General features: G+C 54.0%; 1 protein-coding gene across 4 annotated transcripts in view; it reads right to left on the bottom strand.

Annotated features, from left to right (window-relative positions):
- Nucleotides 1–965: 965 nt before the first annotated feature.
- The window catches only part of KIRREL3 (kirre like nephrin family adhesion molecule 3), a 275,188-nt gene continuing 253,855 nt past the window's right edge, over nucleotides 966–22,298 (bottom strand). For 2 of the 4 annotated variants that reach the window (XM_071768845.1, XM_071768846.1), the window contains exons 8-17: nucleotides 16,125–16,273; nucleotides 15,549–15,676; nucleotides 13,759–13,885; nucleotides 10,768–10,868; nucleotides 10,481–10,679; nucleotides 9,514–9,549; nucleotides 7,580–7,687; nucleotides 5,959–6,068; nucleotides 2,246–2,332; nucleotides 966–1,896 (exon numbers count right to left, since the gene is read on the bottom strand). In XM_071768845.1, the coding sequence (XP_071624946.1) occupies nucleotides 1,453–1,896; nucleotides 2,246–2,332; nucleotides 5,959–6,068; nucleotides 7,580–7,687; nucleotides 9,514–9,549; nucleotides 10,481–10,679; nucleotides 10,768–10,868; nucleotides 13,759–13,885; nucleotides 15,549–15,676; nucleotides 16,125–16,273 (1,489 nt within the window). In that variant the 3' untranslated portion in view covers nucleotides 966–1,452. The remainder of the gene's footprint in view (nucleotides 1,897–2,245; nucleotides 2,333–5,958; nucleotides 6,069–7,579; nucleotides 7,688–9,513; nucleotides 9,550–10,480; nucleotides 10,680–10,767; nucleotides 10,869–13,758; nucleotides 13,886–15,548; nucleotides 15,677–16,124; nucleotides 16,274–22,298) is intronic. The other 2 variants (XM_071768847.1, XM_071768848.1) reach the window with 1 other exon arrangement.

The following is a 22,298-nucleotide window of genomic DNA, read 5'->3' as shown; positions in this document are numbered from 1 at the left end:
GTCCCTGTGCCAATGTCCCCAACTGTCCTTATGTTTGTCCCCATGTTCCTGTGTCCCCATCTGTCACTGTATCATGTCCCCTTTGTCCCCACGTGTCCTTGTGCCATGTCCCCACCTCTCCCTTTGGCTTTGTCCCCATGCTTCTGTGTCCTGTCCCCCCCCCTCCCTGTTCCATGTCCCTGTGTCCCCTTGTCCCCAGCTCTCCCTGTGCACTCATGTCCCCAGCTGTCCTATGTCTGTGTCCCCATGTTCCCATTTCCTTGTGTCCCCATCTGTCCCTGTGCCATATCCCTGTCTGTTTCCCTATAGCTGTGTCCCCATGTCCCCAACTGTCCCTGTCCTGTGTCCCCATTAACTTGTATCCCCAGCTGTCCCTATGGCTGTGTCCCTAAGTCCCCGTTTCCCTGTGTCCCTATGTCCCCAACTGTCTGTGTCCCTGTCTCTATGTCCCCATCTGTCCCTGTGTCCCCATCTGTCCTGTGCCATGTCCTTATGCCCCCAGCTGTCCCTATGTTTATGACCCTGTCTCCCTGTTCCCAACTGTCCCCGTGCCATGTCCCTGTTGCCCTGACCCATTGTCCCCAACCGTGGCCCCATGTCCCTGTCCCTGTGCCACGTCTGTTGCCCCGTGTCCCTATGCGCCCAGCTATGTCCCTGTGTCCCCAGGTGTCCCTGTGCCATGTTCCTGTGTCCCCATGTCTCCAGCTGTACCTGTCACAGCTGTCCCCATGTCCCCAGCTGTCCCTATGGCTGTGTCTCCATGGCCCTGTGCAGTGTCCCCATGTCCCCAGCCCATGTCCCTGTCCCTTACCTTCTGTGTCCCCATCTCCTGGCTCCTGTGGCTGGGGGTTGTGTGGCCCCAGCTGCCCCGAGCCTCAGTTTCCCTTTACCCCCAGGCACCCTTGTCCCCAGCATGGGGACCATTCCCCTGCACCCCCCCTCCTCCCCCCCAGCATCACCCCCCCCTCACCTTGGGGACCCCCTGGTGGCTCCGGTGTCCCCCCAAGTGCCATGGTGGTGGCCACCAGCCCAGGCGTGCCACGAAACACCTCTTGTATTGTCGGGCCCTGCCCGGGGCTGGGGGGATGGCCCCGTGCCACCAATGTCACCACCAACGTGTCCCTCCCCTCCCTCCCATCCCACCGACCCCCCTGGAACGGACTCGAGAAGCAAGGACACCGCACACCGAGAGGGAAGGGAAGGGGTTTGGGAAGGGGGTTGGGTTTGGGGAGGGTCCCCGGGGCTCCTCGGCGGGGTTGTGCTTAGCAGGTGGTGCCGAGAGGGGTGTGAGGAGGAGGAGGAAGATGATGATGAGGAGGATTCTCAGCCGGTTCCCCCTTCCCCCAGCCCCGCTCTGGGCTGCCTGCGGGGCTCCCGGCGCCACCATCCCAGTCCCCAAGGAGCGAGCGGCTCAAGTCCCCCGAGCGTGTCCCCAACCCCTCTTCCCGCAACTCAAACGTGCGTCTGCATCCTCCTCTGGAGGGGGCGGCTGGGGTCCGAGTTTTGGGAGGAAGATTGGGAGTGGTGGGAGGAGGAGGCGGAGGCTTTGCTGGCTTTGTCGAACTGGACGTAGGTGTCCTGCTTGCCGCTGCTGCTGATGCTGCTGTCACACTGCGTGTCGAGGAAGGAGCTGCTGTCGCTGAGGGAACCGCGCTGGAACTCCCGCTCGCAGAGCTCGATGGAGCTGCTGCCCATGCCCAGCACGAAGCGCTGGCTGTAGTCGTAGAGGCGGCTCTGCCCGCTCAGGGTGCTGTAGATGTTGGTGAAGGACATCCCCGTGGGCACCCGCTGCTTGCCCGTGGGGCGGAGGTCGGCGGGACAGCCCGACAGCGAGATGGTGGGCGTGGAGTGATGCTCCTTGAAGGTGTTCACGCTGTAGTAGCCGTTGGTGGGGTCCTGCGGGAGGAGGAGTGGGTGGGGGTGTCCCACGACGGGTATCGTGGTGCCCACCTACCCACGATGGACACTCGCAGCCACCCAACCTCTCCTGCCCTCGGCTCTGGGGGAGGGGGAAGATTGGTGGTGCCTACCCACCCACCCGTGGTGGACGCCCTCAACCACCAACAGCGTTGGGGGTGGGTGGGGGGTGGTGGCCATGAACAGGGAGACCCATCCTTGGTGGCATCAGGGATGGGTGCTCAACACCTTGGGCTGTGACCACCTGGGCCACGTGCTGCAGCCCCTTGTCACAGCAGGGACCTGGGGGGGGGTTGGGCTCCATGGGGACCCCCAAGGTCCAGCTCACCTTCAGGTTCTGAAACTCCTTCTCCTCCTCCTTGAGCACCTCCAGCTGCTTCAGCACCGAGTCCTGCTGGAATTCCCCCCGGTCCATCTGGAAGAGGAGATGGGGGGGGTCAGTGTCCCCAAGCACCCACTGTTCCCCCACACCTCGGTCCTGAGGCTGGGTGGTCCCACACCCCTCGGGTGAGCCCCACAGCTGCCCCCAGCCCCCTCAACAGAGTGATGGGGGGTGCCCAGGGACACCCCAGTGGGGAGGTGTTGCCCACCAAAGTCCACCTCAAAAATCCACAGGTGTTTTTTTGTTTGTTGGTTTGGTTTTTTTTTTCTTTTTTTTTTTTTTTTTCTTTTCATCCTTTCCTCCCAAGCTGAACTTGGCTGCAGAAACCTCCAGCTCCCACCTGGGTTCTGCCATTCTCACGCTAGGAATGAAAAGGAAAAAAAAACCCAAACCAAACCATTTTACATTTTTCTACTCCTGGTTCTTCTCAAGAGATCTGAGTCCTGGAGGTGCCTCCAGCTCCAGATTGGCCTCCCCCCTATCACCATTTATTGCCCAACTTCTCGTTTCCTTTTGCAAATGGGAACCGGGTGGGGGAATTCACCCCACGGCGCTTTCTGTTCAGCTCCTGAAAGCTTTTGCTGTGGTTATTAAATGGAATAAATTAAAGTACCTGAGTTCTCCTTGGGGAATATAATAATAATAAAAAAACCCCAATCCAGCCAGGTTTCCCAGGGTAAATCCCAGCATCCCTGAGGATTAAATTCAACTCAAAAAAAGTCCCTCCCCTCCCACCCCCCCCTAAAAGACAAAGCATTGCACCCCAATGTCCTTAAAAATCTCTCTGGTTTTAGAGGTGCCCCCAAGAATTATCCAAAAAAGGTTTATCTGGGCTCCTGGAGTAGACACCCCCTACCCCAGAATGGCTTCTCCTGGGGGGTGGGGTGTTGGTTGGCTTTGAGCACGGGTGACCCAGCTTTGGGGACAGCCTGGCTGGTGGCACTAGGTCAGGCTTTTGGGGTATTTTAAGGCAGTTTTGGGTGCCTTTGGGTAGGGGGATGCTTGGCCCCCCCCCCCGGATGCCCAGAAAGACCTGAGAAGCTTCCAGGTGCTCCAACTTCTTTCTCTTCTGGACCCCCAACCACAGCTATGATCCCCACTGCCTCATGCCTCAGTTTCCCCTGGTCCAAAGTGGTGTCACATCAGTGTGATTTGAACATATTTTTGGGTTTCATTTCTGCTGTTCGGATTTCACCTCTTCCCTGGAGATCTGAGCTGACCAAATGCCTCAGCTCACTACTTGCAGGCTGTGACAAACTTGGGGACATCCCTTGGAGCTGGGGTTGGGGACAGGAAAGGAAGATGAGCAAGGCCAAGGTCATCAACTTATCTACAGGACAGGTTGGTTTGACTATTCTGGCCCAAACATGAGTTAAAAAGGTGATGGCTGGGGCCACCTCAGGGTCATCCTGTTAGGCTTGGATGCTTTTGTAAAGAGGTGACTTTGGATCTCCTGATAATCACCCTCATCTCAGGGTGACCTCCCTCATCTTGCTCCTGGCAGTGGCTCCTTTAGAATCATCAAGTGAGGAAACTGAGGCACAGAGTCCCACCAGCTGGGCTCAGCCCCTTTCTTGGGTTCTTTTGCCCCAAACCATGGGCTATTTTTTGCTTTCTGGTTCCTCTGGCAGAAGGAGGAAGGGTTGCGGGGGGGGGGGAAGAGAATGCTGTGACAGTGTGACCATGTGCACATCAGGCAGGGTGACACAGCTCCCAAGGTGTAACGATCTTAGAGGTGCAGGAATAATTATTTGTAGGGGAAAAAAAAAAACAGGGAGGGTTGTGGAGGTTGCAGATGGCTGGAGAATAACAAATACATTTGTGGTGGTTGGTTGGAAGTGTCACAGAGCTGAGCCAGGACAGGAAACTGAGGCACAACGAGCTCAGCAGGAGGAGGTTTGGCCATGGTGGAGCTCGGGGTCTTGGCTTCTTGGTGCCACCTGCACTGATGAGCTCCTGTTAATGGGATTTGCATGAAATCTGTTAAATTGTGAGGTGTTGGGAACATCACTGAGGGCAAGGAGAATGTTTCAAGGGATGTGGTGGAGGCTGAGGAACCACCATGAGAAGTTTAGGGAAGGCAAAGGAAGAAAAAGCAGGAGAAACAATGCTGGAGGGAGAGCAGGAAAGTCTTGGGGTGACTGCTGGAGAGGTGTCCTCACCCCTCTTTAGCAAGGAGGAATTTTGGACACTGGATCCACCATTTTATTGACAAACTCAGAGCCTCTTAAGGCTGCCCAGCAGTGGACGCTCTGGTGGCTGGAGGAGGATGCTCCCACTGGCTGCTGGAAATGGGAGAGAGAAGAAAAGGAGAAGAAATTTCTGGGAATGCTCTTGCTGAGGCTGTGTGAGAAGGGGGAGGCTCCAGCTCAGGCAGGGAGGGGGCTTTGATGTCTTCTCCTGGCCAGGTAGGATGTCCTGGCAGTGCCAAATCCACACCAGTTGGGAGACTATGGAACATCCCTCCCATCCTCTTGAACAGCGCTGATCCAAGGAGGTTATTCCCAACTGATGTATCTTCAGGATTTGGCCATGAGAGGGGGAGACTCACCTCCTCCTGGTCCAGTGGGACCTGTTCTGTCCTCCTGTATCCCAAAGTGCTCGAGGTCACCTACCCTGGTGGCACTTAGCCCCTTGACACCATGTGGAAACCAAACCACAACCCAGATGTCTTGCTGAGAAGGTGAAACCACCCGAGCTCTCCACACCTCCTCACACAAGGCATTTTTTTCTCCTGGCCACCAAATCAATCCTGTAGGTTTATTTTCTGCCCCACCTCCATCCTCTCAGCATCCTCATCACCAGTGCAGCTCTGGTTCCAGCCTCACCTTGATGTGAAATCCCCTTTCCTTGTGTGTCTGCTCTGCTGCCAGCCTGGTGGTGAAGGTCCCATGGAGAGGAAATTCCTCCTTCCTCTTCACCTCAGCAAATTGTCCCCAACCCTCTGTCCTTCCACCCAGGGAAACCTTGCAACTCCCACCCAGCAGCTTCCAGCCTCTTTGATCCCTTCTCCCTTTCCTCTCCACTCTTCCACTTTGCTTTGCCATTTGTTTGGCTTCTGTTGGTCACCTGTGCTGTGACACCAGCAGGGAACAGCGAAGGGAAACTGAGGCTGGGAGACAAGGGGACAGCAGGGAGATGATGTGGTCCAAAATTCCTGGGATCCCAACCATCAGCATTTTGCCCTGCCTGGGCCATTTGGTCCCTCTGTGTCCTCAGGCAGGTAACACCTCCCAGGCTGTCCCAGCTCCAGGTTGTCCCCACTCCCACACAGATGGTTTTGCACACACAACCCTCTTGTGCTCACCTCTTGCACCCCCACTGGGCACTGGTAGGTCAGTGGTTGGGCTTGGTGATCTCAGAGACCTCTTCCAACCTTTCTGACTCCACGCTACTCCCTGTTTCCAGTGCTTTCCCCACCAAACTTTGCTCAACTTCAGCAACTTTGGGTCATGGTGACAACTTTGCTCCTGGTAGCAGGAAACCTCTTCCTCCTCATGAGCAAACGAGTTCTTTGCTCAGAGAACTTTCAAGGCAGGGGGTCAAGAGCAAGATTTTTGGGGTGGATCATCCTTGCCTTGAGTGGGGGTTATGGCCTGGAGCTCATCCCCATCAAACACTTACCTGGAGGCTTACAAGGAGGAGAAGGAAATCCTTACCATCAGCTGCTTGATGGTGGGGTGCTCCTCAGCCTCCCTGCCCGAGGCTGGCTCCTTGTGCACAATCTCCACCCGGATATCATTCTTGGCAGAAACCACCCCTTTGAGATCTGGGCAAAGAAGGAGATGAGGACTGGGTTTAATGGGAGTGGGGTGGAACACAGAACACCCTCAGGGACCATCCCCCAGCTCTGGGGAAAACAAAACCCAACTCAGCAAAGGCATCTGGGGAGCAGGGGTTGTGTTGCCTCTGGAGTTTGGGCACCTGAAGCCTTCCCAGCTCCCTGGCTGCTGACGCAGAGGAGGTGTTGTTTGGCCAGAGAGGGGGAAAAAAATCCCTGCAAGTGAAATACTTGGTGCTGAGAAGCCCCTGCGAAAAGTCTGACCCAGGTTTGGGGTGCAGCTGCCCATGAAAAAGGGCAACTCATGGCCAAAGGAGTCACCAGGGCTTTGGGAATGACAAAATCTTCCCTGGCTGCTGCTCCCAGCAGCTTCTGTTCAAGCACAAACAATTCTGGAGAGACTCTGTGCCTTCCCTGAAGGTGTCAGGCATGCTTTGAAGAAGTCGTTTTCAGCTAAACCAACCCACAGCTGATGGAGATCTCAGCAGTGAGGTGTAACCAGCTCTGAAGCTGCCTCTCACCTCCCTGGGTGACTTTGCCAACCCAAACCTGCCTTGAACTCCCAGGTTCCTCAGATGTGGCTCCAGCCAGAGGGAACCAGCAGCTCTGCCTGGCCAGGACCTCCCTGGCTTTGTCCAGAGAAGGCTGGACCAGGCAGGAGATGCTGAGCTGACATGCAGTGGAATCAAGCTTGAAGCTCCATCCCTGAACTGCCCTTGTGATCTGCACCCTGCTGCCCCCCCAGCACCTCCATGGCTCAAGATGCCAGGCAAAGGATTTTGCTGAAAGGTTATTAAGGATTTTCCTTGTTTTTTATTTCCTGCTGGGACCATAATTCCTGTTGTTGGAGCCTCTGTCTTTAATCACAAGGAGAAGCTGATTACTGTCTTGCACATCTTCTCCCAGGAGTGGTCCCCCTTAAATAACTCTGGGCTGTAAAGTCACTGAAGGTACAACAACAGATGGGCAATAAACTCTTTTTTTTCCCCCCTTTTTCCAGGCCCTCCAGGCTCGCTGTGTCTGACTCTGTGTGGTTTTTTGCTTTCTCTCCCAGTCAGGTTCTCCCATCCAGGGTTTTCCCACACCAGGGGCCCTCAGGGGCTGATGTTCCACCAAAACCCAAGCAGGGACCCACTCCTCCCCCTCCTGCTTTGACACCTCTTCATGTCACCAACAATCCACCCTGCACTTCTTTGTTATTCCCACACCAGCTGGGCTGTCCCACAACAAACCCCTCTGGCTCTAGCTTCCCACTGGGAATTTTGCATTTTACATGGAAAACATGGGCTTGAACCAGGAGCAAAGCAGGGAGTAGGCACCCAGGGGAGCTTTTAAGCACCAACGTGGCACAACAAGGATGCTCCTTAGTGTTGGGCATCAGGATTGCTCCAAGGGATGGGGGGAGTGTCCAAAGCCCCCAGGACATCCCTAAATTTGCTTGATCCAGGTTTCCAGCCCCACCCCAGTCGTGCCTGGAGAGACCTGGGGGTGACACTTACTCCTCTGAGAGCGGGCGCAGCAGAAGGCGACGATGGTGGCCATCAGCACCAGGAATGCCACCCCAGCCCCCACCGCCACCCCGATGATCACTGCCATGGGCACCGACTCTGCAAGAGGAAGGAGAAGGAGAACATGAAGCTGGGATGAAAGGTGGAGGGAGAAGCAGCTTTTCCCCATCCCCACCCCCCCCTGTCCCTGAGGGACCCACCCCTGGCTCGGTGATGAGGGTTTTAGGGCCAAGGGGATCAAGCTCCTTCCCCACTCCCTTGTCCCTGTGTGGGTGACACCAGCAGGGGCTGCCCGTGGGACACTGGCCCACGCTGCCATTTGTGCAAGCCCTGACCTCTCTGTGCCTCAGTTTCCCTTGGGAGGGAGAGAAGAGGAGGGAGCCAGAAGTGTCACAACTGCTCCTGATAGAGCCCTGAGGGCTGATGAAGAAGAGGTCAAAAAAAAAAGTCCAGAAGAAGAGAGATTGTTAATATTGTCATGAGAAACAGCAGCAGAGTAGGCTGGGAGCAGGGTTAGAGCTGAGCACAGAGCCCATGGGACCCCAGAGCTGATTTATTTGCTCAGCTCCAGGCCCAGCAGCTGAAATCCCCCTTGGGGTGAGCTCTGCAGCCAGGTTATCTTCTCACCTGGGTCCTGCCCAAAGGTGTGGGGATGTCCCCAGGAACAGGACACCCAAGCTCTGGGTGCCATGAATTGCTGGGATGTCAAACCACATCCCAAAACCTTCTCCTCAAAAGCCTTGGGTGTCTATAGGTCCCCTCCTGTTCTTTCTAAGCCTCTCATAGGCTCTCCTGAACACAAAAGAGGGGGAAACCCCCTCTGGGGTGGCTGAGTGAGGGTCCTGACAGCTCTCCTGGCCACCTCTAATGTGTTTTCTCCTTCATGCCTCTGCCTTGCTGATGTGTGGGATCAATTTAGGAAAAAAAAAAAAAAAAAGATGCAGGGAGGTGGTCTCCTTCCCTCCTAGATGGGAAGTGGTAGAGGTAAGAACAAACCCATTTCTCATTGCCTGCTGGTGTGGAGCTGGTGTTAACCACAGATTTCATCCTGGACTAGAGATGACAGCCCCTGCCTGGGCCTCTCAGCCTTCCAAAGGGGCACCAGTCCTTACTGGTGGGACTGGGAGGGAGCTGTACTGCCACCAGCACCTGTGTAGTCAGCAAAGAGCTTCTAAAATCTTGGTCTAATCCCAGCTGGGAGAGGGTGGTCACAAAGCCACTTTGTGTCACCCTTCAGCCTCCTGGTGGGATTTTTTGGGGTCTCCCAGGAGAAAGTGGGAGGAAAGGGTGAGGAGAGAGGTCTCTGGTGAGGAATGAGGTCTCTGGGAGGACTCTGAGCTTTGGGGGAGCGGGATCTGCAATGTTCAGTGAGAAACAAGCAGTGATGGTGATGAAGATGATGGAAAACCATGCAGGGAATGGGCTGCAGAAAACCAGGGGACTGCAAAGGGACAGAGAGAGGGCCCAGGAGCTGGGCTGGTTAACTGCATCTGGAGGACAAGGGGGAGCTGAGGAGCAGTTTGCTGGGTAAAGGCTCCTCTGGGACCTCCTGGGGGGGAGGATGAGGAAGGCCCAGGGGCAGCACCTGCCCAAAGCACCCACTCAGCCTCACCCTGGCTGCACCAGCCCAGGGTGCTGAGACAACACCTGATGTCTGCCAGGAACCCTGGAAATTCCTTTATTTCCCTCCCTAACAGCCCTTCAAAAGGTGTCTGTGCAATTTCAGCCCCTCTGGGGGGGCTGGGGACAGAGCTGGTTTGCAGAGACCACTCCAGCTCCTCACTTCCTGCCCTGCAGTTTCTCTACCCCCCTGCCTGCCCTGCCTGCCCTGCCCAAAAGCTGCCAGGAGGAGGACGCGGGGTCCCCAACCCCACAGGGTGTGTGTGGGGACAATTCCATTCACCGTCAGCTCAGGATTTCCATACCTGCTTGAATACCAGCTCCTGATTTCATTTCCGTACCTGTTTGAAAATAAAGCAAGTGTCCACAGCCTTGCAGCAGCCCAAAGCTCCCCCTCCAACCTTCCTGAGCGCTCAGCTCCAAGCACAGGGATGTCCCCATGAAGGGGATTGTCCCCTGCCACCCTACAGTGTGTCCCCTGCCCAGGGCAGGGATGTCCCTTCTGCATCTCCTGGCAGGGATGCTGGGAGCTGGCTGTGGGCTTGGGCAACCTGGTTGCTCCTGTTGACTGGCAGGTGACCTGGAGAAACCACTGGCTCTGTTTGGGTTGGAAAAAGCCCAAAGCTAATTTTTTTTTAAGGGGTTCATTTAAGCTCTGATTTAATCTGGACGGCAGCCTTGCCTATAAATCATGGCTTAATGAGAACAATCCACCTGCCTGCCCTGGCATTTAATAAAAATCCAAGGGAACTGGAATCCCTCCAAGCATTCCTCACAAATGCCATCTCCCTCCCTTGCTAGTGAGGTGCCCCAGGAGTGGAAATCCCCTGGCCACCCCTTGGCAGGGCCTCCAGGTGCCTTTGAGGTAAACCCAGCCCTACAAAACACTGGGTTGGTGGCTGGTGGCCAGGGTAAAAAGCTGCCACCAGCCCAAAAGCCTTCCTTCCACTCAGTCCCAGAGCCATGGGGTTGGGCAGGAGCAGCTGCTCCTGGTCCTCTAAGGCAATAAATGATCCCACAGGCTGTGGTGGTGCCAAGGGGTGCAGGACCAGCCTGTGTACTCCAGCTGGAGCAGGACAGGCAAAGTGGGGCAATACCCAGCTTTGCAGAGCTTGTCCCACCTCCTGACCCCAGGATTACCTCCCCTTCCTGCTTTCCTCTTTGACATCCCAAGAGCTTCTCTGAGCATCTCCCAGCCTCTCTCTCCCAGCATCTCCCCACTCTTCCAGGTGCTCATCCCCCCCTGCCCCACAGCCCCCAGGTGATGCCCACCTTGCTCTTTGAGCCGGATGATCTCCGTGTCAGAGCCGAAGCTGTTCCAGGCAGTGCAGTTGTAAATGGTTTGGAAATCAGCCCGGACAATGTTGCTGATGGTCAGGGTGGAGATGACACCTTCATCCGTGCTCACCGTCTCCACCGTGTACCGCCCGGAGGTCCCCGACTCCAGGACGTTCTCCTTCCAGGACCAAGCCTACCAAGGAGGAGGAGAGGAGTCAACCTGGGGCAGGACTACCCACCCAACCCCCTAAAGGCACCCCAAAGCCCCAGATGCTACTCACAATTCTGTCTGGCGGGGGGGTGCTGCGGATGAAGCACTTGATCTGCCCCTTCTGGCCATGGAGGGCGTGCTGGGTCTGGGTGCTGGAGATGATGGGTGGCCCTGCAGGAGAGAGGAGAGGACTTGCTGGCTCCAAGGGGCTGCTTTCCCACCCCGGCAAAGCACCAGGGCCTCCCCATCCCTCTTCCCACATCCCTGGTGGTTGCACCAGGTGACATCTGCTTGGTGACCCTGAGAAGCTGAGAGCTTGAACCTGAGTCTCTGAGCAGGGTTTTTGCTCCAGAAGCCAAGGGAGAGCTCAGCCCACCTGGTGTTCCTCTTCTGCCCTCTCCCAGATTTCCACTAATTTCCACCATTCCACTAATTGCTCTCCAGGGGAGAAGGAGATGATGCAGTTGCTGTCTGCAAACCATCACCAGTGCCCTGGAACCAGCCTGTCCCAGGTGGTGCAGACATTTCTGCTGGAAAAATCCTTGGGATCCCATCAGCTGGGCTCTCCTGCACCATTCAGATGCTGAAGGAGCCCAGTCCTGACTGGGAAAGGCTCTTCCTGAGCCATGAGAGGCTGAATGCACCAGCCTGAGAAGGGAAAGTTGCAGCTTCTTCACATTTGGGGCTGATGTTTGGATTCTCCACTGGGCTTGGCCTTCTCCTGAAAGCTGCAGAGCTCCAGCTCAGTGTTGGGTGTGAGATGGGAACCAGCCCTAGGCAGGAAAAAGACTTCAAACAATGTAAATGATGGAGCTCTTGGTGGTGGGTTATTTTTAGCTTGCTGGTGCCAATTTATTTGTCTGGTCCAAAAGAGAAGGCAATTTGCTGACTCAGGAGCCTTGGAGGCAGAAAAAGGGGGTCTCAGCTTCTCCAACCTGCACCTTTCCTCCCAGGTCCTCACAGGGTCGGAAACATGGGCTGGGGTTAACTCCTTGCTTCCTGCAGCATCCCTGGGGGATCCATCCCAAGGTCTCCATCTGCAGCACTTGGAGATGTCCTCCAGAGGGACTCCCTGATGTTCTCCTGCAGGTCCTGTGTTCCCAGCCCTCTGAAAGGCTTGGCTGGGGGGAATTCCAGGCAAGTCAAAGCCTGAAGGAACCACCTGGAGTTTTCCAGCCCTTCTACCAAACCTTCACTGCAGAGCACGTTGGGCAGGACCAGTGAGTGCTCCCTGCTCTGCAGCCACTGCTCAGCACACACAGACCCTGCCACAGGCAGTCGGGTTGTGGGGTGATTTGGGGTGCTTCTCCTCCTGGGATGGGACCTTTCACCAGGTTTGTGTGCAGTGAGGAACATCAAGAATCTTTGGCAGGGGCTGTAAATCCAAGTGCTGCTGATTTCTGAGGCTTCCTGCTCGCCTTTGCTGTTCTGGCCCTGCCCAATGCTGCTCATTTGTAGCATTAGGAGGAGGATCACCTCCTTGCCCATTACCCAGCCTCTGAATCCTATCTGCTTCTTCCCAGGATGCTCCAGCAGCCCCGGCTGGTGTGGAGGGCAGGAGGATCCCTCCCAGCATCCTGACTACTTCAGGAGTGGATGGGCTGGATCAGCACCCTACACAGCCAGCTCTGAACAAGCATTTCTGAACATCTAATTCTAACTGTGATGAATCCCAGCCCAAGGAGAGAGGCACCAGGTGGTGCCAGGACAATTGTTATCACTTGATTTAAAATCACTTGATTTAAAATCACTTGAAAATCGGAAGCATTCGACTTCCCTCTCAAATTGCAGCAGGAAAAAAACCCAAAAAACCAAAAAACCAGGAGAATTCATTAGCTGGATTAGCCATGCTGTGCCATGCTCCCAGAGCCAGGGAGCTGCTGCAGCTGCAGGATGGATCAGGTGGATGCTGGGCCTGCTCTGAAGCTTGGAGGGTCATCTCCACCTGGAGCTGTGGGGTTCTCCCTTGGGAAGGTCCAACTCCTGTGTCGGTGTGTCCCAGTGTTGCCCTGAACCCTGGGCTTGCCCTGAACCCTGGCAGATGCTCAAAGCTGAGGGATGAGCCTCTTTTTTTACCCCCATCACCTCTGCAAGGTGAAAAGCTCTGGAGAGAAGGAAGCATCTTCCCTCTGCCACCCGTGTTCCCAAAGCCCCTGAGCCTGCTGAGAGCTTTGGAGGTGGCCGTGTGCCTGGCAGGTGTCAGGAATGGAGCTGGCTCTTTGTTCCAGGTAATTTGTCGCTTTGTTTTCTGCCAGCTCCTTTAATTGTAATTTAACCCCAGCAGCAGGAGCCTGCGGGTGCCGAGCAGACGCCTGGAAGTCAAGGGTGTGGATGGTTTTCCATCCCCTGGTGCCTTGCCCCTGGCTTCCCATTCCAGCATTCCCTGCGTTTCAAATCAACTCCCAGGCTGCTTCCTTGCTTTATTTTCTTCTCTGGGTGAGGGGCAGTGAGGGCTGGAGCCTGGGGGTTGTCAGGCAGGTGAGAGACACCACCGGGTTCACCTTCATCCCATCCGCAGCCCCACCTTGGCTCTTCCCATATTCCTGGATGAAATTTATTATCGGCGTCACCAAGGGAATTCTGGAGGGCTTCCCAGCCCCTGGGTGGAGGTACCAGCTGAGGGATGGTGGAGGAGCTGTGTGGCCCTGCAGGAATCTTCACCTGGGGCTCCCCGAGGCCGATCAGGCTCCTGGGCTCAGCCTCAGCTCCCCCTCTGCCCGCACACCCGCGCTCCCTGTCCTTCCAAGATAAATCTATTAAGGATGTATAGACACCAGCTCCTGATTACCCAGTAAACCCCTGCTGATAATAAGGAACCAAGCAGCTCTTAGATAATGGTTTTTGGGCTTTTTTTTTTTCCCCCTTGCTTTAACCCCACATCTCCAGGCGGACGAACGCGAAATCCAATTCCCTCCTGATGCCCGCGGGGCAGGACTGGACCCTCCCTGCTCCACCTGTGCTGGGATTTGCTCTGGAAGCAGCTGCCCGAGGGGATAATGAGGCAAAGCCAAGTGTCAGAGCAAGAGCGATGAGGGCAGGGGGGGAGGGAAGCAGGAGGTACCGTTCACGGTGAGGGTCACCTCCCGCTCCCCCGCGCCCACCCGCGGCACCACCGCCCTGCACACGTATTTCCCGGCGTCTTCCTGGCGGACGGACTTGAGGGTCAGCTTGTTCTCATTGCTCAGAACCTGGAAAAGAGGAGGGGGAGTTGCTTTCAGGGAAGTCCAGGTGAAGGAGGACAAGAGGGGTGAGGTACAAGCTCCGGGGCAAGCCAGAGAAAATGAAGAGGGGTGGGGGCAAAGTCTGAGGGGATCTGGAAATGGCATTGCTGCTGTTAAAAGAAGCACAGAACCAGGGAAATGTTCTGGTTGGGACCTTTAGGATCACTGAGTCCAAACATTAACCTAAATCTACTGAAGAAATCCAGAAACCACATGGTTTTGTGGGGAGAGGGGGGAAATCCAAGCCCTGTGCCTATTCACTTCAATTTTTCCAAACATCCATTTTACAAGAAGTTCCACACCCAAGAGAGAATTGACTCAGGGAATTTCCAATCCAGAAGTGGTGAGTGAGAGACCAACCCCTGCCTCTCCCCTGGGAACCAGGTCTGGATTATCCAGGGATATCTCAGCTGGTTTTGGCAAGCCCTCCTTAGAGATGTGCTGCAAGGTGGTTCTCAGCCTCACTGCCCTCCTGCCCTGGCAATTAGCAGCTTTATTAAACCTTGAAAATTGCTGAAGCAGAGAGACATGTCTGAAGCTGTCAGCAGAATCCTGGCACTGGTGGGATCAGGAAAAAAAAACAAACCCAAAAACCAGGTTTAAAGCAAACAGCAGCTGTCCAAGCAATGTGTTTCCTGGGGGTTAATTCCTCCCCATCGACCTCATTCCTCTCCCCTGGGACTTGGCAGACTGAGGTCAAACCATCACCTTTCCTTCCTTCCAGCACCTCTTGATCCCACAGATGATGCCTGTGGGATTTAGTGCTCCTGAGAGGTGGTTGGACATGGATGTGGGTCTCCTGTAGCAAGATGATGGGGGTTCTACCCCTTACCTAGCACAGGGCAGGGTTTCAGGTCCCTTCCCAACCCATAGGGTTTGGCATTGATTGCACAGATATCCATGGAGGTGCTGGCTTGGCCTCTTTGGTCTCTGATTTGCTTTGTTCTGGGGAAGCTGGGGGAAAGGAGGTGTCATGGAACACTCCAGAAGCTTGGAGAAAATGAAATAGCAGCCAGCAGGGTGAGAGTGTTGTCTGTAATGGTGATGGGGAACCACCCAGGGATTATTGACCCACTGCGGTTCCTTGGCTGTCATGGCACAGCAGCTCTACAATTGCTTCCCAGGAGATAACCTGTGCCCAGGTCATGATTGTTTGGATAAAATGCACCAGCAACTCAGGCCTTAAAAATAAAGAAAGAGCCATGGGGACATCTGCAGGGCCACATCTGGGAGGTGGCTCTGCCAGGGCTCAATGGGGCAGGGTTGGACAGCCCTGGCACTGGTTTTTAGGAGTTTGCTTTTCCCTTTGCCTTTCCCAAAGAGGATCCCAAGCCTGACCTTCTCACCTGCCATCCAGATGCCTCCTGAATTCACACAGGATTTCATCCAAATTGTCACAAAGCTGAGGAAGGTTTTTCTGCTTAATGACCTTCTCTGGACTACCTGGGGACACTCAGTGCAGACCTGGGAGCTGCTGCTCTGTCATGGCACCTCGTGCCCAGCCTTTGGGGGACTCTTGTGGGTCCAACGTGTGTCCAGCCAGGAGCTGTGGGTTTGGTCCATGGGGAGCATCCTGCAGCACCTCGTGGCCTGAATGTGCCATTCCCACCCACCTGGAAGGGATTCTTACCACTCCTGAGCCTCTCTTCATCCAGACGATGGTGAGAGATGGGTTCCCAGTCCAGGCACAGTTGAAGACGGCGTCAGAGCCCAGGTCAACGAGGAGGGACTGAGGTTCTGTGGCCATCCTGGGCCCAACTGCACAGAGCAGACCCAAGTTACTAGGTCAAGGGTTGGACTTGATGATCTCAGATGTCCCTTCCAGCCCAGACGATTCTATGATTCTATGATTCTATACTCTCAGTGCTGGGCTGGGTCAACCAGAAACCCTCAGACCCAAGAGCTCACCCCGTGTCAGAGGAAGCAGTGGACAGACCTGTGGGTCCATCATCACCTGGAGCAGGTGCCTGCTGTGACCCCAGGGTGACCAATTCCCCAGGGATCACCTCCAGGAGCTGTAAGGAGCAGGAGGAAACCACAGGTCCCACCACAGCATTCACAAAGCTGGAGTTAGGAGAGAGCCCACCAAGACCTGGGCACCCTGGGCATGTCAGGTCACGCCATGTACTCTTCTCATTAATCTGTAGCAGCTCTGCTGGCCCTGCTAAGCCCTGGCAAGCCAGACCCAGGCTGGGAGGTCACTTACAGTAGACATCCACGGTCCTGCTGATGTTTGTGCTGCCCAGGGCATTGGTGACCTCGCAGGAGACGGGCTCAGAGAAGAAGGTGTGGTCCACGATGGTTTCATAGAAGTCACCAGATGCTTCCTTTATAACCTGGCCTTTTTTTGCCCACCTGTTGGAGAAGAAAGAGCAGGTTCATGGTGCTGTCCTGGGTCACCACTGGTGGGTGTGATGGTGGAGACTCGCTTGCTCACCACAGGAGGACAAAGGGAGGTCTTCTGATGCCCTACTTTTGTCCTCAGCATTGTCCACCTCAGGTTTTGGAGGTGACACCTGAGATGTACATGTGTATCCTATTGAAACATTTCCAAAAGAATCCAAAATTGCTGTTTTCCTCTTTCCCTAGAAAGAAATTCTTGGGATTGTGGGGCTTGGGTGGGAGACCTCTGTGAGAGGAGGAACAGGACATGGAGAATCTCCATCCACAGTGCCAGGAGAGCAGCCCTTTGACTAACACAACACTGCTGCTCCTTCCACATCAACGCCACCAAAAGCTTTTGCAGCTTCTCTTTACTTTGACCCTTTTCTTCCTTAATGTTTTGGGTTTTTTTTTACAATCCAAGGGAACTTCATCCCTTGCAGGCAGCTGGAATAACATTGCCCTGAAAAGCCAGGCTGGCATTTGCAACACGGAAACTTGCAAATTGTCTTGGAGAGCAAGCTGTCAACTCAGCACTTGAATTAAGCCACTGTTTGCCAAACAATGAGCAAAATGTGACCTAATGGGGCACCATCTGGCATCCTGCCACTCCAGAGTGGATGGGAAAGAGAGGAGAAGCTGTCAGGCAGCAACAACCTCCAGCTTTGGGGGAAGGGAAAGAAGGCTCAGGCAATGTGGGGAAAAAAAAAAAAAAAAGAATAATAATCCTCCCAAACCAACTGAGAGCTGCATTAGAGGGAAAAGGATTTCCCTGAGGAACCTCTGCCCCTTTGTGTCCTCTGGACTGGTTGGGTTGGAGAAAGATACAGGAGCTGAAACTGTCCCATCAGGCTCCAGAGGGACCAACCATGGCTCAGTAGGGTGGTTCTGGGGGCTCCTGTTCCCTTCCAGGCAAACAGCATCTGCCCATGGTCCTCCCATGGGTCTCCTGCTTGTCCCCACCACCCTGCTATGGGTTCTCCTTGCTTTAATGCCAGGTCCTGAAGCCCCAGACTGGAGCTGTAGTGACCAGGTCCAGAGCGGCTGTAGCCTCCGTGGGGCTGGAGTGAGAGGAAGCAGAAGGACAATGCTCTGAGAGTGCTGCTGGAGCAAATTCCCCTGGCAGCTGCTAACATGAACCTCACTGAAGGGGGACACCTGACCTGTGGGGCTGCACCCACCATCTGAGGACATTTGAGGTTTGGAAAGAGCTCAGATGTACAGATGGGAGCTGATCTGTAGGCACTGCTCTGCACTCTCATTTATCTTTGCACCTTTTCATGCTGCTGTCTGGTCACTTCAGCTGCTCTCCCCTCCCCTCCTGCCTGGACTCCTTCAATAATTAATCAGGAGATTATTTGTGTGTTAATGGGGGAGGTTCCTCAGATGGCAAAACCAGACCCAGAGACACCTCCCAGGTGCTGCTCTGAAGGTCTGGGTGGTCAGTGATGGGAACTGCCCCCCAAACCAAGGGGCTCAGGAGAGGTTGGCTGATGGGATCTGTCACAGGAATGATGCTGCCCATGGTGGACACCATCACCTTGTCCCTTGGAGATGCTCCTCTCCCCTGGGCTGCAGTGGAAAAGGGCCAGAAGGATCTGCCCAAGCTCTGATATTTCATCCCCGAAGCTTTACACAGGGTGTGGGATGGAGAGGGGACACATCCTCATTTCCTCCTAGCCAAAAAGCCCCCCCTCAGCCATGCTGGATGGAAGGAAGCCAGTAGGGAAGTTAGAAATCTCCAGGGACAGGGAAACCTCAGCTGGTGCTTGTGGAAACAGCCTGTGCTTTTTGTCAGGGGTGTTTCTGCTCCATTAAGCTCCTTTACAACTTTGTCCCCGTAGAGGCTCCCAGCCATGAGCAGATTTCCATCCCCTGAAGGGGCTTTTCCCGCTGCTCAAAGGAGACACAAGAAGATATTTCCTTGCAGTGGTCAATGGGATGGGGCACTAAACCTGTGGGAGAACCCAGCTTCTCTTCACCTGGCATTTTCCTGGTTCTTTTGTACAAAACCACCTTCCCTGAGCTGCAAAGAACAAGAAGGAGGTTTCAAGATGAGGATAAAAGGGATCTGTGAGCTCCCTGGCCGTGTCCAGGTTTGCAGAGCCTCCTCCCAGCAGACACACAGAAGGCACCAGAGTATGGAAACCAGATGGAGAAGCATCTGGAGGTGGGAAGCCTCCAGCTGAGATCCTCCTGGATGTTCCAACAGTGAGGAAAACAGAAGGCAAGGATTCCAAGAGTTGTCTGACTGGGAAAAGCCCCCCCACCAACCATCTGTGAGCTGGTGCTTCATGGATTCATTCCAAATCGATCGCTTCCCCACAACCGGATTTCCTGAGCGTGGAGCCGTGTCCCAAGCAGCCAATTTTCATGCTTCAGCAGCGATCAAGGTTCTGGCACCAGTTTTCCAAGGTTTAACACTGCTGAATCGATGCTGCTGAACATGCAGTATAGATCTCTGAGAATGTCAGATTGGTTTTTAGTAACACCAGCTGATAACCTTCCCGTGGAGCTCCCATGGGCAGCCAGGAGGCAAGGTCCTCGTGTGCTTAACAAGCCCAGAGCACGTCTTGTGCACCCCTTAACCTTTCAGCATTTATTTATAAAACAGACTGGGAATAAAATGGATCTGAGAAGATGTGGGGTTCACTCCAGCAGCCCCATCCACCACTGGGCCTCTTCATAATTTCTTCCTAATGGCTCAAACCATTTTTATTACCTCCAGCTTGGCTCCCAGCCAGCACTCCTCGTCCCACCACCCTGGAAAGCTGCTTTCATTTCTGTTGTTACCTTGGAGGTATTTATGGGTTGAAAACACATCATCCAGGCCCTTTTCCAGCCTATATAAACAGACCGCCTTTAGTCTCTCCTCATATGACTTCATCACTTGGTTGTTTGTTTTTTTTTGCTGCTGGTCTCCTTCTTAAGCCAACCTGGGGCTGTAAGGACAGCTCTCAGCGTCCCTGTGATCTCACCAGGACCCTTGCTAAGGAGGTTTTGTAGCAGTCTGGGCACTCCTTGCACCAATGGATTTGGCTGCTCCCAGGGTGTGTGACCCAGGGAAGTGCAGTGTCAGGTCACTTTTAATTAACAACACAAAATGAAGCAGTTGCTCACCATCCAAATAGTGTTTACGAAGAATGACTCTCAAATAGATAAATATTTTCTTGGACGCATTTTAATTGCTTAATAAAAGTCCTGTGAACACCCACAAAGTGTCTCAAATAAATGCATGGCTCGGGGAACGAATTAATTAACATTTCCTTCCTGGGAATGGCTAACTGCTCCCAGTTGCTCTGAGAATGGGTTTTGTTGCTTTATTGCCAGCAGCACCTTCCTTTCCTCGTACCAGGACGTGGCAGTCCCCCTCATGGCCCCAGGCAGGAGCTGTACCCACGTGTGTTGGCAGCCAGCACCACATCTTCCTGCTGCCCCAGATCCCACGGGAAGGAGCTCAGGGACCTTTTGGTGTCCCATGGGTGATGTGTTGGCATCATCCTTCAGGGGTCCAAGGTGGAGTGAGAAGTCTGGTGAGCAATGACTGAGTGAGTAACACAGCCTGGGTGGTGTCACACCACCCCCTGCACGGCTCTGGAGTGATGCATGGCACAGATTATTTCTTTAATAAAAGTAAATTTCCATCAAGGTGATCTATGGGGTTGTTCCTCTTCTCCTGCCTGCTCCCTCCCTAATGAAGATGTGTGGGGCTTACAGGGTTCCTCAGCCACTCATCTCTTGTCCTCCCTCCCTTCCAAGGCAGTGGCTTCATTTATCAGTGGGTTCACTTATCAGTTGTTGGTTCATTTATCAGGCTCTCTGTTGGAATGGGCCCAGAGGAGGCCACAAAGATGACCCAGGGGCTGGAGCAGCTCTGCTATGAGAGGAGGCTGAGGGAGGTGGGGTTGTTCAGCCTGGAGAAGAGGAGACTCCAGGGGGACCTTAGAGCTGGAGGGAACCCACAGGAAGGCTGCAGAGGGACTTCCCTTAAGCGTGTCCAAGGATGACCAGGGGACATGGATTGAAACTGAAGGAGAAGAGGTTCAGACTCTTCAGAGAATTTCTTCGGCAGGGGGGTGGTGAGGAGGTGTTGGAGAAGCTGATCTCCAAGGTCCTTTCCAACCTAGGCCTAGGCAAGCTCTGTGTCCTCTAAATTACAAAGCTGGCTCTTCCAGCTTGGGGTTTTATGATGTTCAGGAGGGCAGAGCCCTGAGCACAGCACTCAGCATCCTTGCTGATGGTTTTGGAGTTGGGACAACAAATCCCAAAGTACCCACCATACCCAAGCTCCTAATGGTGGAGATGCTGCACCCCGGAGCTGCCAACTTTCCTACTATCCCCCTGCCTGCTTTTTTTTTTTCTTTTGTTTTTTGTTTTTTCTTCAGAAACAAATAAACAGTGAGAAAGACTGCAATCTTTTTCCAAATTTCGAAGAATCCCAGACAGGGACACGTTTGGTGTCTGACTGCTGCCCTACGCCGGTTGCCGCTCGTCGGAGTTTGATTGTTTTTAAACACTCTGGGGTTTTGATGAGAATAATAACACCTTGCTGTGCAGGAGGAACCTCGGGCCTGATTTCCCATCTCATGGCAGGAAGCCAGGAAGCTGGTGATGAGCCTGATTGCTCATCAAACCCTGAGCTTTAAGGGAGGTGCTGCTCTTCGGACCTCCTCCTCATCATCATCATCATCAGGAGGTCCCAAGAGTGGAAAAAATCAAGAAGGGGCTACTGGGATCTGCAGAGGAGTTGAGGTCTCTAGAGAGCAGGGATGGGCAGGAACACCCTATGGGGAAACAAAGGTGAGAAGTTTTCTCCTTCCCAGATGACCCAATTAAAGCTGCATCACTGGCACAGCCTGTCCCAGCTGCTCTTTATTTTGGTGAGAAAAAGATCAAACTAACAGGGTGATAAGAATAAACAAACATAAAAAAAGCCTCTCCAGAAGCAGAACCTGTTAAGTCCATAATTACACACTTGGATAGCAGAGCAATGAGCATTGCTTGGTGCTTTATAGACAAAAGTTCTCCCAAAGCTGAGCCAGCTCCTTGTCTTCTGCCTCTGCTTTTGTGTTTGCCAACAGATCCATGGTGTCTGCAGAGGAACACGAGTCCAAGGATAACTTCAGGATCTGCATTTACCAGACTGACTCCATGATCTGACACTGGATGAGGTTAGGATTCCTTTCAGGCCTTTCTGGGATGTGTTTTGCCAGGCTGGGTGCTCTCTCCAACCCAACAAGCACACCAGGACAACTTCAGCAGCCTTCCTGTGGGGGGGCTGTGCCCAACACCAGCCACGTGCATGGGAGGGATGAGTGGGACACATTTTAAACACAGACATTTTCAAGGAATTGAGGAACTACTCAAAAAAACAACAACAGTGGCTGCAACCACTGAAGCCCCCCTGGTTTATGTGAGCAGAGTCCTTGGCAGTACAGAATCACAGGATCCTTTTGACTGGAAAAGAGCTTTAAGGGCATCAAATCCAACCCTTAACCCAGCACTGCCAGGGCCCTCAGCACCACACCTACACAGCTTGGAAACCCCTGACAGCCCTTTTGCTGAGAAAATTGTTCCTAATATCCAACCCAAACCTCCCCTGGCACAACTCGAGGCCACTTCTTAACACTTCTTTTCCCAACACTTGTTCCTTGGAAGAAGTGACCAACCAGCACCTCAGCCCAACCTCCTTTCAGGGAGTGAGAAGATAAAGACAGAAGATGCCATCATCTTCATCCTCCCTTTAACCCCCCTTGCCCCCTGAAAACTGCACTGAAGGAGCAAAGAGGGACTCAAGGTGGCTGAAACCCTTGTCCCAGGTTCTTCTTGCAGGCCCTGCCTCATCACCCACACTTTGCTCATCCCTGGCTCTGTTCCCCACCCTCTGGCATGAAAGCAGAAAAACCTCAAAGAGAGCTTGAAGGCCTCTTAAATCAACTCCTTTCCCAGCTCTGGAGCTGTAAGAGGATTCATTATTTATATTGCAGGAACACAAAAG

Source organism: Heliangelus exortis, chromosome 26 (assembly GCF_036169615.1).
Source record: "Heliangelus exortis chromosome 26, bHelExo1.hap1, whole genome shotgun sequence".
In the NCBI taxonomy this organism is placed as follows: domain Eukaryota; kingdom Metazoa; phylum Chordata; class Aves; order Apodiformes; family Trochilidae; genus Heliangelus; species Heliangelus exortis.
The sequence above is the reverse complement of the archived record's forward strand: the minus strand, read 5'-3'. Positions and strand labels throughout refer to the sequence as shown.